The sequence below is a fragment of the Rattus norvegicus genome, chromosome 1, assembly GCF_021556685.1.
Source record: "Rattus norvegicus strain SHRSP/BbbUtx chromosome 1, alternate assembly SHRSP_T2T, whole genome shotgun sequence".
NCBI lineage: Eukaryota > Metazoa > Chordata > Mammalia > Rodentia > Muridae > Rattus > Rattus norvegicus.
In genome coordinates, this window is record NC_141534.1 from 165,134,290 (window position 1) to 165,148,391 (window position 14,102).

The following is a 14,102-nucleotide window of genomic DNA, read 5'->3' on the forward strand; positions in this document are numbered from 1 at the left end:
CTATAATTTTTCTGGCAAGTATTTTATCTGACATCAATGTAGTTACTCCTTTTTAGTGTCTATGTCCATAGAATGTCTCAGTTGGAAGCAATATATAATTACAAGTTTTGCTTTTTAATTAGAAAGGTTAATCTATCTACATTCAAGATAATTATATTAAGTAAGGACTTGTTACTGTATCTTAAGCTTCTCAGTTGTTTGTGTATACTTCTTTCTTCTATTGTTCTCTTCCTTCGGTAGTGACTTTTCTCTAGTGTTTTCTGATTTTGTGTATATTCTTTTCTTTTTTCTTTATTTTTGCTTTATAGTTACCACAAAACTTACCAAGAATGGCTTATAGTTATAATAGGTTATGCTAAGCAGATTAAAAACTCATTTGATCATATAGAAGAAGCAAAAATAAACTTTCATATTTTAACTTTTCCTAAGTTTTAATTTCTGATGTCACAAATTTTTATATTTTGTTATCCACATCATTACCACAGTTACCATTACTTTAGGAGTTTTGCCTTTTATCCCTCATAGTAAGGACTTAATTAACTTATAGCTTCATTGAGAAATCCTAAATTTTCCCATATACTTTGTAACTTGTATACCTTCAGGTGTTTAAGTTACTCATTGATGTCCTTTTCTACTGGTAAAAAAGACTCCTTTAGCATTTCTTGTAAGGCAGGCTTGGCAGTGATTTACAATCTCAAAACAATATTAGGTCTCAGGCTACACTAAACTTGCTTAGCTTCCTTCCTATCGAATCCTGAGCCTTTCACAGATACTCTTCTCCATGGATAGATGCTATATGAGATCTCTTTTTACACTACACTATTTATAGACATTTTCTCTCATATGTCACACCTTTTGGCATTTATTTCTTCATTTGAAACTGTTTACTTAAGTTAGAAAGATTATATTATAACATCTACTTTTAAATTAATTGAGGGAAGAATTTCTGTCAACCAAAAGGCTTTACTTCTGCTTTTCTATAAAATGTAATTTTGTATGGGAAGAAACTATTCTCAGAGTAGAGAAAGTTACTCTATTCAGAGAAAAGGTTATGAATGGATTATAAGAACCTTAGTTCATACTGCCCCCTTCTGTCAAAATAATAGAGATTTTTTTAAATATCTATAGCTATCTACAAAATTTATTTTTAATGTAATAATGTTTAATTAAAAAAAATAAGCGGGGTTGGGGATTTAGCTCAGTGGTAGAGCGCTTGCCTAGGAAGCGCAAGGCCCTGGGTTTGGTCCCCAGCTCCGAAAAATAGAACCAAAAAAAAAAAAAATAAGCATCCAAAATATAACAGAATGCTACAAACTTTTAATATAAAAGGCTCTTGAACTTTCATTGATATAATTTTTATATCTTGTTTTTATATATATTATACTATTATATATTATATTATTATATATTATATTATATTTATATCAGAATATTATATAAGTTTTCTTTGAAACTGAGTTTTGCTTACGTATACCATGATGGTTTCAAGCCTTTGATCTTTTTGCCTCAGTCTCTGAAGTATGGGGATTGTAAGCATGTACCACTATGCTCAGTCCCTATACACTATTTCAGGGGTTACAGATATACCCAGTGTAAGCATAAGCATGTATAAGAAAATTATAAGATGCAATTTAAAATAGAGTTTAGCTTGGGGTGAGAAGCTAGACTGAGAAGGAAAAAAAGACAGAAATACAAAGGAAATTTCTATTTTATCTGCAGTGGTATATTTCCTTTAAAAAAAAGTTAAGATTTGAAGCAAATAAAAACTTTTGATCTGGCAAAATTGGGTAGAAATAAATGAGAATAGCCATCCAATGCATAGTGCACATCCTTTTTCAGATGACGAAGTCTACATACCTGTGAGTGCTACGTAAGCAGCAATGTACCGTTTCTCCAGTCTATCTCTAAAGCCTTGAATTGCACCAAAAATTGGAGGTATGATCATAATCAGGTTACTCACTGTATTCCCTACAGGAGAAAAGAACAAGAAGACATTTAGGTTAATCAGTAACACTTAAGGACATTCATTTGGTCATTAGCAATAGTTAAATAAGAAATTCCTGGGGCTGGGGATTTAGCTCAGTGGTAGAGCGCTTACCTAGGAAGCGCAAGGCCCTGGGTTCGGTCCCCAGCTCCGGGAAAAAAAGAACCAAAAAAAAAAAAAAAGAAAGAAATTCCTTAGAAAGACTGTGACAAGACATCAAAGTACTACAAAAAAGTCTTTATCCAATAAAAATTTTTCAAAATAAACAAAACAAAGATACTTTCTAAAAAATGAAACTAAGAATGTTTTAAGAGTATAACAACTTAAGAGAAAGTTTTAAATTCTGAAAGCAAGGAAAGGATACCAGAAAAAACTCAGAGATAAAACAGTAAGCTAGCTGAAGACAGAAGTCTATACCAGTGTGGCAACAAATATGGTTCTCTGCAAATGAACGATAATATAAATACAGACATCATACTAAAATAGAAGTACAATGATAATATAAATAACTGGAATAATTTTGACTGTGCAATTGAAAAGCAAACAACTGAATATCCACATTTTATATATTTTTGTAATATTTCATTTTTCTGGTAATATTCTTAGTTTTCAAAATACAAGACAACAGATCTTTAAAATTTAATTTTTCTGTAATGGATCTTATATGACTTTTTTCGCAATGGATCTTATATGACTTTTGTTTCATCTTTAAAAACACAAAGCTCTAAGGAACAGCAAAAAAGCTCAGCATGCAAAGGTGTGTCACCAAGTCTAATGACCTGACTTTAATCCCTGGGGTCCAAATATATGGTGGAATAATCAATTCCTTCACATTGTTTTTGGACTTCCATATGTGTTCTGGAATGCATATGCATGTGCACACATGTAAACAAATAAAACGTGATAAAAATAAAAACAAAATTCAAACATGAATAGCAAAGAAAAAAAACAAAGTCACAAAAGTTAAATTAGTAAAACAAGGAAATGAGTGAACAATACAGACTTTATTATAGGTGGAGATGAGTAACATTTTTGAATGTTTCAAGTGAATGATTTTCAATATAGTTACTAATATCAAGATAAACTTTCATTAATTGAAAAAGCAGAGTGGATACATTTTCTCGAACAATCAGAAATTGAAAAGGTATATTTGCAACACATCTTTTTTCTGGAACCAACTAGATAATATGAGCCATAATAAAGACATTAACTATGAGAAAAGATGAGATAAAAATCTAAGAAACAGGACAGTAAAGGACTGAGGTCCAAAATATCAGAGGGCATAGCTGAAAATAAATCAGGAAAGCCAAAAACTGCAGGAAGTTTCCAAGGAAAAAAATAGGCAAAAAAAAAAAGTAAAAAAAAAAAAAAGGTCAAAAAGTTGATATTTGATAGAAGTATTGGAAAATCTGAGCTAGACTTTAGTCAATTAGGCTTCTGCTGAACAGTAGGCTAACTCAACTACATGTAATACTGTGAAGAATGGCCACATAGAGTTGTTCTCCATATCTGTGAATTCTGTATTAGTGGCTCAATCCATCACATACTGGAAATATTTTTAAATGTTTATAGTAAACACAGTCATTTTCTTGTCTTTATTTCCTCAATAATAAAGTATAGTAACATATAATATTTACATTGTTAGGTATTATAAGTATTACAACAGACCATTATACATATTGAAGGATTTGTGCAGATTACATAAGAATATCATGCCATTTTATATAAAGAACAAGCAACTGCAGATGTTAATATACACTGGTTGCTCAGGAGAAGGCATAAGGACCCTTGGAACTAGAAGTACAGGTCACTGTCAGGTACCATGTGGGAACTGAACCAGGGTCTTCTGCAAAAGCAACAAGTACTCTTAACCTCTGATCCAACTCTGCAGCCCTATGTTTTTAAAAGCTGGTTTTGGAGTCGGGAATTTAGCTCAGTGGTAGAGTGCTTGCCCAACAAGCACAACTCCCTGGTTCAGTGCTCCAACAGTAAGTAGGGTGGAGTGAGAGCAATGGAACAAGAGAAAATTAAAAAGTTGATTTAAACAGAAAACATAAAATTGCTCTTTAAATAAATTATACAAATGATAGCCAATTTAGATCTACTATATAAAAATAATATACAGTATTATAGACTCAAAAACATTTTTTATCAAAAACTCCTACTAATCTGGTTCTAACTAGAACTGATAAGCCATGGAGTAATCTGAGCATGAGAAGTTTACAATAAAGAATTACTGAAGGGGCTGAGACGTACCTACCTCAGTTGGCAGAGTTCTGGCCTATCATACATGTGAAACTAGATGCGAGGAAGTGATTCCCAACATCTCACTAGCAAGGCATGGTGGTGTATATATATAATTCACTTCCTGGTGGGATTGCAAACTGATGAAACTACTCTGGAAATCAATCTGGAGGTTCCTCAGAAAATTGGAAATAGATCTACCTGAAGACCCAGCTATACCACTCTTGGGCATATACCCAAAAGATGCCTCACCATGCTACAGGAGCACATGTTCCACTATGTTCATAGTAGCCTTGTTTGTGAGAGCCAGAAGCTGGAAACAACCCAGATGTCCCACAACAGAAGAATGAATACAGAAAAGGTGATTCATTTACACAGTGGAATATTACTCAGCTATTAAGAATGAAGACATCATGAGTTTTACAGGCAAATGGATGGAACTAGAAAATATCATCCTCAGTGAGGTAACTCAGACCCAAAAGAACATGCATGGTATGTACTCACTAATAAGTGGATATTACACACACACACACACACACACACACACACACACACACACACACACACACACACCGCAAAAGGTATAGAATACCCAGGATACAGTCCACAGAACTCAAAAAGGCTAACCAGCCAAAAGGGCCCAAGTGAGGATGCCTTAATCCCTCTTTGGAGGGAGAAGAAAGCAATCACAGGAAGGGGGAAGGAAGGACGAACCTGGGTAGGAAAGGCAACAGAAAGGGAAAGAGGGGAACATAATTAGGTATTAGGGGGCCAGGGGAAGAGGACTGAAGCCCTGAGGACCAGCAAAAAGAATTGAAGCAGGCAAATTCGGAAGGTAGGAAGTAAGGGGACCCTCCAGAATGTACCAGAGACCTGAGAGGTGAGAGATTCTCAGGACTCAGAGGAAGGGACCATAGATGAAATGGCCTATAGTGGGGAGAGGGAACTTATAGAGCAGAAAGACAGGGCATCAAGTGAGGGATGGGGTTGTCATCCCACAGTCTTTTTAAAACTCTGACCCAGAATTGTTCCTGTCTGAAAGAACTGCAGGAACAACAACAACAACAACAACAACAACAACAACAACAACAACAACAACAACAACAACAACAACAAAGGTCCAGTGACAGGCCCAAATTGGGATCCAGCTCAGGGGGAGGTCCCAAAGCCTGACACTATTACTGAAGCTATGGTGTTCTTACAAACAGGGGCCTATCATGACTGCTCCCACAAAGATCCAACAAGCAGCTGAAAGAATCAGATGCAGATATTTACACCCAACCAAGGGACAGAAGCTGGTGACCCCTGTGATTGAATCAGAAAAAAGCTGGAAGAAGCTGAGGAGGAGGGCAACCCCATAGGAAGACCAGCAGTCTTAACTAACCCAGACCCCAAGATCTCTCATACACTGAGACATCAACCAGGCAGCATACACCAGCTGATATGAGGCCCCCAACACATATACTGCAGAGAACTGCTGAGTCTGGACTCGGTCAGAGAAGATGCACCTAACACTGAAGAGACTTGGGGCCCCAGGGAGTGGGAAGTTGGGGGCATCCTCTTTGAGACAGGGTGGGGGTGGAGACAAGGTATGGGAAGTGGAACAGTGGGAGGGTAAACCAGGAAGGGGATAAAGTCTGGATTGCCAAAAAAAAAAATTCAAGAAGAAAAATTTTTAAAAGGTGAAAGAAAGGAAGGAAAGAAAAGAAAGAAAGAAACTGGAAAGGTGGATTTCTTCCAATGGAAACAGATTCTCTGGATTCAATGGATGCAATAAGTGTACCACAGAGTAACTGTATACCAAAACTCTATTCTACAATGTCTTTTGAGATTTCTAAAGAAGAAGCATTGTGCTACAAGATTTTAGGACTGTGAGTAAGAAAAAAGTACACCTTGGGAAATTTTAACATACCAAAAACAGAGAAAATATCATAGAAGATATCTATGGCATAGGAAACAGTACATTATGAAAAAGAACAAAGCCAACAATTTCATCTCTTTGTATTTTACATTCTTAACAAAAACTATAATAATTGACAATACCAGATAAATGTTTTTTGGATTCTAAGAAGAACAGATTTTAACTGCAAATTCTGTTATTAGCTCAAATACAGACCTTGTACACGAATACAAATCTATACTTTGCCCTTAAGGACATGAGGGACAAATGTTTGCTTTTGCTTCATTTTACTTTTTGTACTCAGTCTAAATGATTTTCTGTGCTCACCCTTAAAATACATCAGGTATATTCCATATGTAGGTTTTGTTAGTATTATCACCACTCATATATTGACCACAGAAGATCCAAATAATAAGTACATGGTAGAATTATGTAATGAAACCAATGTGTCTGTGAAGATGTGAAAATTTTATATGCAAATCTTATATTGTCAAAAATCACTCTATAAAGTCCCCCCCAAAATTACATATAATGCAGAATGAAACACCAAGATGCAGCTATGACAAGATTCATCCTCAGCAAAACCTAAATGACCTGCTGTTCTAGCTCCCTGCTTCACCTGCTTCCAGAGACTAGCTCCAAAAACAGCTTCAGAAATAGCTGCTGATTCCCGATGACCTCAGTTTATCCAGTCTTTCAGATGGATCTAGTCAGAACTTCAGTTAAGCCCTCAATTTTCAAGGCATACAGATACTGGGTGACAAATGCTAAAGTTAGCATTCTTAAGTCTAACCAATTTTTCCAATTTTCCTACCCCTCCCAACCCCTTAAAAAAATTCATCACCCAATTCAGCCAGAAGAAGCCATGGAGAGTCATCATCCCAATTCCTTGGGTGTCTGGTTATGGTTATTTTATAAATTATACATAGGTTGTCATTTTAAGGACTGATTTGGACATGAAGGCAATTAAATAGAGAGCTTAGATTCAGGGATTTCTTTCTGTCCTTTCCTTTCCTCTTCTCTATTCTTTCTTCCTTCCTCCCTCCCTCCCTCCCTCCCTCTCTCTCTTTCTTTCAGTAAAGGGAAAGGGGTTGAAAAGAAAAAAGGGGATAGAGTAATATTATAAGAAATTAGATATATGGGGATGTATTACAAAATTTACTCTTAAACAAAACATTTTATAGCCATAATCTTACATTTCAATTTTCCTACCCTTCTCCACCCCTTAAAAAATTCATCTTCTACATTTTGAAGCAAAATTGAAATTATATTTTCTTACATTGATGCAGAGTTTATATATTGATACAGGTTTAGTTTTTATTGGTATAAATTTTTGCATATTCAAAATAAATTTTGTTACTCTTAGATAGACATTGTGCCTGTACAACTCATTTAAGAATACAAGGCTTAGACCTAGACCTTCTAATATCTGCTATTACAAACAGTTTAGACTGATTAAGGAATACAAGTTAAAGGTCAGACAGTAAATTCATGGTAATATTAGATTCTGATCAAATTACAATAAAGCGTTTTCAAATTATTAAAATAGTAAATAACTAAGAGTAGTCAAGGTTTAACAGTTTAGATATACTATATTTAGTTATCTTCAAAAGCATCAGAAATCTACAGAATATGGCATTTAAAAATATTTCATTTTAGTAGATCTTTTGACTAGGAGACATGTATGCTCCTGACAGTAACCCCATCCCACTTCAAAGAAGATACTGAGCATCATTACCTCCAACTGGAGTTGCTTCAATTGTGGCAAGCTAGCCAGTAGGTAAGAAATACCCTAATTTTATTCTGCAAACAATTAGACAATTACAATCCAAAAGGGGACACACAGATTTGGAATAGTCAACTGCTATTCTCAGCCAAGACAGGACAAGCTAGTCCTTCATAATTCCTGCTTCACTTGTCTGTCAGATGGTTCTGGGCCAGAAGGCTGAAGACAGATGCTCCAACGTTCTAAGAAATTGGGGTTTGTCAGCAGTCAGCTGTCTCTACAAACTGTAAGTTTTGGAAGGTATGTCTTTGTGCTTCCTACATATTCAGGTAATATTTAATTCCTTCTCAGATCTCTGATGGCATTGAATACTAGTTATAGTCTTATAATTGAACTTAAGTTGCTTAGTATTGAATAGATGATCTAAATTTGAAAGGATGATTTTCAGTTGGTAATACAAGTTAAAATCAAACCTAATTGTAAACAGAATTGTAAACTCTTTAAGTTAGGACAGATGATAGAATACTTTATCTAAACTGCCAAATATGATGAACTGGATATTATAAGTGTATAACATGCCTTACAAATTTACATAATTGCGGGGGCTGGAGAGATGGCTCAGTGGTTAAGAGCACCAACTGCTCTTCCTGAGGTCCTGAGTTCAAATCCCAGCAACCACATGGTGGCTCACAACCATCTGTAATGAGATCTGATGCCCTCTTCTGGTGTGTCTGAAGGCAGCTACAGTGTACTCATACAATAAAATAAAATCTTAAAAAATAAATTTAATAAAAAATTTACATAATTGCTATAATTATGATCAATGTATATCTGAGAGAAAAGAACCTTTTTAACTGGACAAAAAGGAGGAAATATAGTAGGTTTGGCCTAATATTTCTTGTGTTCTAAGGTTAATTTTGGTCCCCAAAACTGCTTACATGAGTGTCTGCACATAAGACCCTGAAGGACCCTGCCCCTAGTTGGTTCTGATTGGTAGATAAAGATGCCAGCAGACAATGGACTGAGGAGGGTAGACAGAAGTGGGCCTTTTAGGATTCCTAGGCTAGGACAGAGAAAGAGGAGAAAGAGGAGGATCCACCATGCGGGGAGAAGAAGAGGAGAGATACCACGCCTGAGAAGACAGGAAGACACGGAGGCAGAGCCTGTATGTACAGGAACCAGGAGAGCACAGCCCAATTGGGCATCACTCTGGGTCCAGAGCAGCCAGATAGAACATAGAATATATTAAGTGATAACTCAGGATTATTGGTGAGATTAGCTGCATGAAGGTTATGAAGTGGCACAACCATTGAGCTCATTAGGGCATATCAAAATATAAAGGCTGTGTGTGTGTGTGTGTGTGTGTGTGTGTGTGTGTGTTGTGTGTGTGTGTGTTTTATTTAAAAACAAACTTTTGGGGCAGGTAGCAGGAACACACCACCAGGATTTATATATTAAAAAATATTACTACAATTTTGTGAACAGTCTGGGATATGTGAGATCCTGTTTTACACACACACACACACACACACACACACACACACACACACACTATAACCATCAGAAATATCCCTTCTAAGGTGCCAGCAAAAGCTGACCATGCAGCAGGGGTGGGTGGGAAGAAGTTATTGGCTACGATGTACTTTGGACTAAACTTCAGGACCTGGGTACTAGAGCAGCCACCTGCACTTAAGGAGCTGTATGCTACTAATGTCACTCGGACCAAGAAGTTGCCTGGCCAGCACAGCAACATAAAGAAGGAAAGGTCCTTCCTCCTGTGTTGTATCCCTAGTGCCCTCCACTGATAAAAGTTTAACTCCTACTAGTTGTCAAAGGAACAGTTAAAAAATGAATATTGAATTTGGAGAAAAAATAGGCAATAAATTGATATCTAGCACAGTTAAACCGCTTTCATCAATTGTGTCTGATCACAACTATGGCTGGTAAGGGTTACCTAACAACAACAATAAAAATAGGAGTTTGGGTAAAATAATTTTTCTTTTTCTTCTCCATAAATTTTAATATAGCCATAATGTTTTAATTTAAAGTATTAAAAAGATGAAAATATAAAAATAAATGCTAAATTACTTTTATAAGAATTTAATCATGTTTGGGGATAATGACTAGAAAATTGTATTAAAAACAGGTTCATTTCTAGATATTAAAAACATTCATTCACATACCACACAACAGCTGATAAATACTAAGTAAAAACATTCTTCTTGGATATAGATTTAAATGAATTAAACAGGGGTTGGGGATTTAGCTCAGTGGTAGAGCGCTTGCCTAGCAAGCACAAGGCCCTGGGTTCAGTCCCCAGCTCCGAAAAAAAAAAAAAAGAAAAAAAAAAGAGATTCTCTCTAAATGAATTAAACAATATTTTATAAAAGGTCTAGAGAGATAGTTCAGTAAGTAAAGTATTTTCTTTATAAGCATGGGGACCTGAGTTCAGATCTCCATAAACAACATAAAAGCTGGGTGTGATAGCATGTACTTATAAACCCTAGCAATTAGGGGTGGGGATGGAGACTGGAAGATTCCTGGGGAGTCACTGCTAGCCAACCTAGAAGAAATGGTGAGCTCCAGGTTCAGTGAGAGATCCTGTTTCAAAACAGAAACAGTAAGGTTGAGAGTGACAAGGAAGACATCTAGTGTTAATCTCTGGCTTCCACACCCACACGCACGGGTAAGTGAACACTCTCTATATACATGCCCACTGTTAATCTCTGGCTTCCACACCCACACGCACGGGTAAGTGAACACTCTCTATATACATGCCCACACATAAAAGTAAAAGTAATTCAAAAATCTACAAAGTTTAAACGGGGACCTGGAGAGATGGGTCAGCAGTTAAGAGCACTGACTGCTCTTCCAGGAGTCTTGAGCTCAATTCCCAGCAACATCTGTACAGATGGCTCACAACCATCTGTAATGGGATTCAATGCCCTCTTCTGTTGTGTCTGACAGTGTACTCACATACATAAAATAAATAAATGAATTGTTTTTAAAAAGTTTAAACAGTCTCTTTATATAATACAATTGATAAACCAGGTTGGTGATATTCTAGTAATTCCAGAATTGCTTAATAAAGTTTTTCTTTTCAAGAGAGACACACATACTAAAGTGTGGTGTTATGATTTGAAGTTGAAATAGCTCCTCCACAGGGTCATTATTTGACCCCTTATTCCTCTGTTGGTGATGCTACTTTGGGGGCTCTGGAATGTGTAGGAGATGGGCCTAGCTGGTACAAAAAGGTCATTAAGGGTAAGTCCTTGAAGGTTATGCCTACCCCCTGCTTCTGTCATGCACTCTGCTTTTAGATCCACCACATACTCAGACTTCCATGCCTACCCTACTACAATGAGTCTAAATCAAAATAAATCTTCAAGTTGTCATGTATTATAGTTACAATGTCCACAAAGCAACTAATAATACATATAGGAAGAGGAAAAGGGGGGGAGAAGGGGGAGGGAGAGGGGGAGGGGATGGGAGAGGGAGAGGGAGGGCAGGAAGGGGAGGAGGAGGAAGAGGAGGAGGAAAAAGGAAGAAAGGAGGAAAGGAGGAAAGGGTGATTTTAAAAAGAACTCTGAATGAAGATACAAGCAAGGTGCTTTGCCTCAGCATGACAGTAGGTGGAGCCAGTGTGTTCAGAAGGCTAACTGCTAGTATCTGGCAAAATGCATAGGACCCAAAGTGACTAGATTCTCTAATTTGGAGTTTAGATGAATTTACAACTATATAATCTACAACTATATAAATCATCTCACAGAGCTCAAAATATAGAAGTATCAAAACCTAGTAAAGCTGTAAAAAATACCCATTGTTTTACTACTATTTCAAAAAGCTTCCAAATGAGTTACATGAAAGCTATAAAGTAATCTTGCAGTTTTCACCAAATTTCATTTTACCAAATATTTTCATACAATGTCCAAATAATGCTAAAAATTCCTAGGACTTCAGAGCTGAAAGAAGACAGAGAGATCTTGAAACTGAATCTCTCCAATTTATAGTAGCCAGCACACTGTTCTATGGAGTCGATTTATTTATTAGCTAAAATCTTAGCTTGACAACCTATAAATGAAAATATTTACATGACTGTATATTAAAGAAATATGATCAGATAATACATATACATGTGTATATGCAGTCTCAGTATATCCAATATCTTCTGGGTTGTGCATGTGGCACACACCTTTAATACCAACACTTGGAAGGCAGAAACAAGTGAATCTCTGTGAGTTCAAGGTCAGCCTGTTCTACAGCCAGGGCTATATAGAGAAACTCTTCACAAAACCAAACCAAACCAAACCAATGCCTTCTGGTCTCTAAGAGTACCTTGCACTCATACAATACCCACACGAACAAAAATAAAAAAATACGCATAGTTAAAAATGAAAAAGTAAAACAAATTAACAAGAATGTCTCTACCCTGGGTTATAAAAAGTATTCTTCACATTTTTAGATATTTTAAAACTATAAACTACAAAAAAATGAAATGTACATATTAAATTGCAATGGAAGCAGATTTTAGGCTTATGAAGAAACCTGAGTAAAGAGATGAGAGGAGCCAAAGCATCACAGAAGTTATGGCTAGGAAAATCTGACCTGATAGGATGGGTGGAGGTTACAGGGGAGGGGAGAGACTCAGCAGAATCGTACTGTGGGTGCCTAACTCAGCCTTAGAAAGGTCCAAGGTGAATGCTAAACAATGAAAAGAACTTTAAACAGATCACAAGAGTCAGAAAGACAAGAGAAGATGGTCTTCAACTCACTGGAAGAATATTCGTTGAATAAATTATCAGATTTATCCACAGGTCTAGAAGGAAATGTTTTCAAACCATGCTAAGCAATGAAGAAACACATCTGAAATGTGAAAATCTGAAAATGTTTATTTTGAAAATCCCAACTTACCTACATTTCAGTTAAAACTTTGACTGCTCTTCTTACATCACATAACCCTCACCCAGCATTCAGCTCAGATTACCTTGCATAGATCTCTTTTCACTATATGTCATAGTATTCAAGGACAATGCCTTATATTCATTCACTCACTCACGTGGTAAAAGGCACTACAAAGTCATCAAAATGACACAAAGGATAAAGGCACCTGCCCTGACTCCTAGCCTGATGACCGGAGTTCAATTCCTGGGACCCACACAACAGAAGGAAAGAACTACTACGAATTGTTCTCTCCCCTCCACACATGTGTTGTAGTGAGTATGCACACACAAGCATACACACACACACACACACACACACACACACACACACACACACACACACACATTACTTTTTTTGAAAGATATATAGGACTGGAGAGATGGCTCAGTGGTTAAGAGCATTGACCGCTCTTCCAGAGGTCCTGAGTTCAAATTCCAGCAACCACATGGTGGCTCACAACCATCTGTAATGAGATCTGATGCCCTCTTCTAGTGTGTCCCAAGACAGCTACAGTGTACTTACACATAATAAATAAATAAAAGTAAAAAAAAATTATACTATAAAGAAGTGGTTCTCAACCTTCCTAATGCTACAAACCTTTCTTTTTTTTTTTTTTTTAATGTCTCCTAAGTTAAAGGCTCCCACCTCCCCCAGTCTCCGCAGCAACTGTTCTTTGGGAACTAACTGTCCAGGGAAAGAGGAAGACTCACTTCAGTGCAATGTGTAGTCAGATGCTAACGGGGTTCTTATGAAGAGGGGAGAGAATGCTGCTACCACACTCTCCTTCTGTTCTCAATTGCCTGAATTCAGTGATGGAAGGACCACTAAGGAATAAGTCTGGAGCGGGAGATTGAGTAGTTTAAATATATGCAAAACAGCCTGTGTAGGGAGTTGGCCATCATGGTACTAAACCTGATGTGCCTCCACCATGTTACAGAAAAAGCTAGTGACAGTGGGGGAAGAAGAAATAGGTGGTCACTGGGAGTCAGAAAGTTGGTAGAAGAAAAGTGGGGGATGAGTAACTAAAATGGGACCCTTTCCTTTTACTCTGCACCTGAAATTAACCATGCGGCACAAGAGAGTTCAGGATCCATTTGGTGGCCAGCCCTTTGGACATCCTGGGCCTCTACTGAGCTACAATAACTCTGTTTTCCCTAGGTGGCACCGGTTGTCTTTTTTTTTTTTTTATAATTTTTCCCCATCTTTATTAAACTAGGTATTTCTTATGTACATTTCAATTGTTATTCTCTTTCCCGGTTTCCAGGCCAACATCCCCCTAACCTCTCCCCCCTCATTCTATGTGGGTG

General features: G+C 36.8%; 1 protein-coding gene across 6 annotated transcripts in view; it reads right to left on the reverse strand.

The window, feature by feature from the left end:
- The window catches only part of Acer3 (alkaline ceramidase 3), a 103,122-nt gene that overhangs the window by 53,345 nt on the left and 35,675 nt on the right, over nucleotides 1-14,102 (reverse strand). For all 6 annotated transcript variants that reach the window (NM_001401063.1, XM_087582211.1, XM_087582227.1 and 3 more), the window contains 1 exon segment: nucleotides 1,858-1,968. In NM_001401063.1, coding sequence (NP_001387992.1) covers nucleotides 1,858-1,968 — 111 coding nt within the window.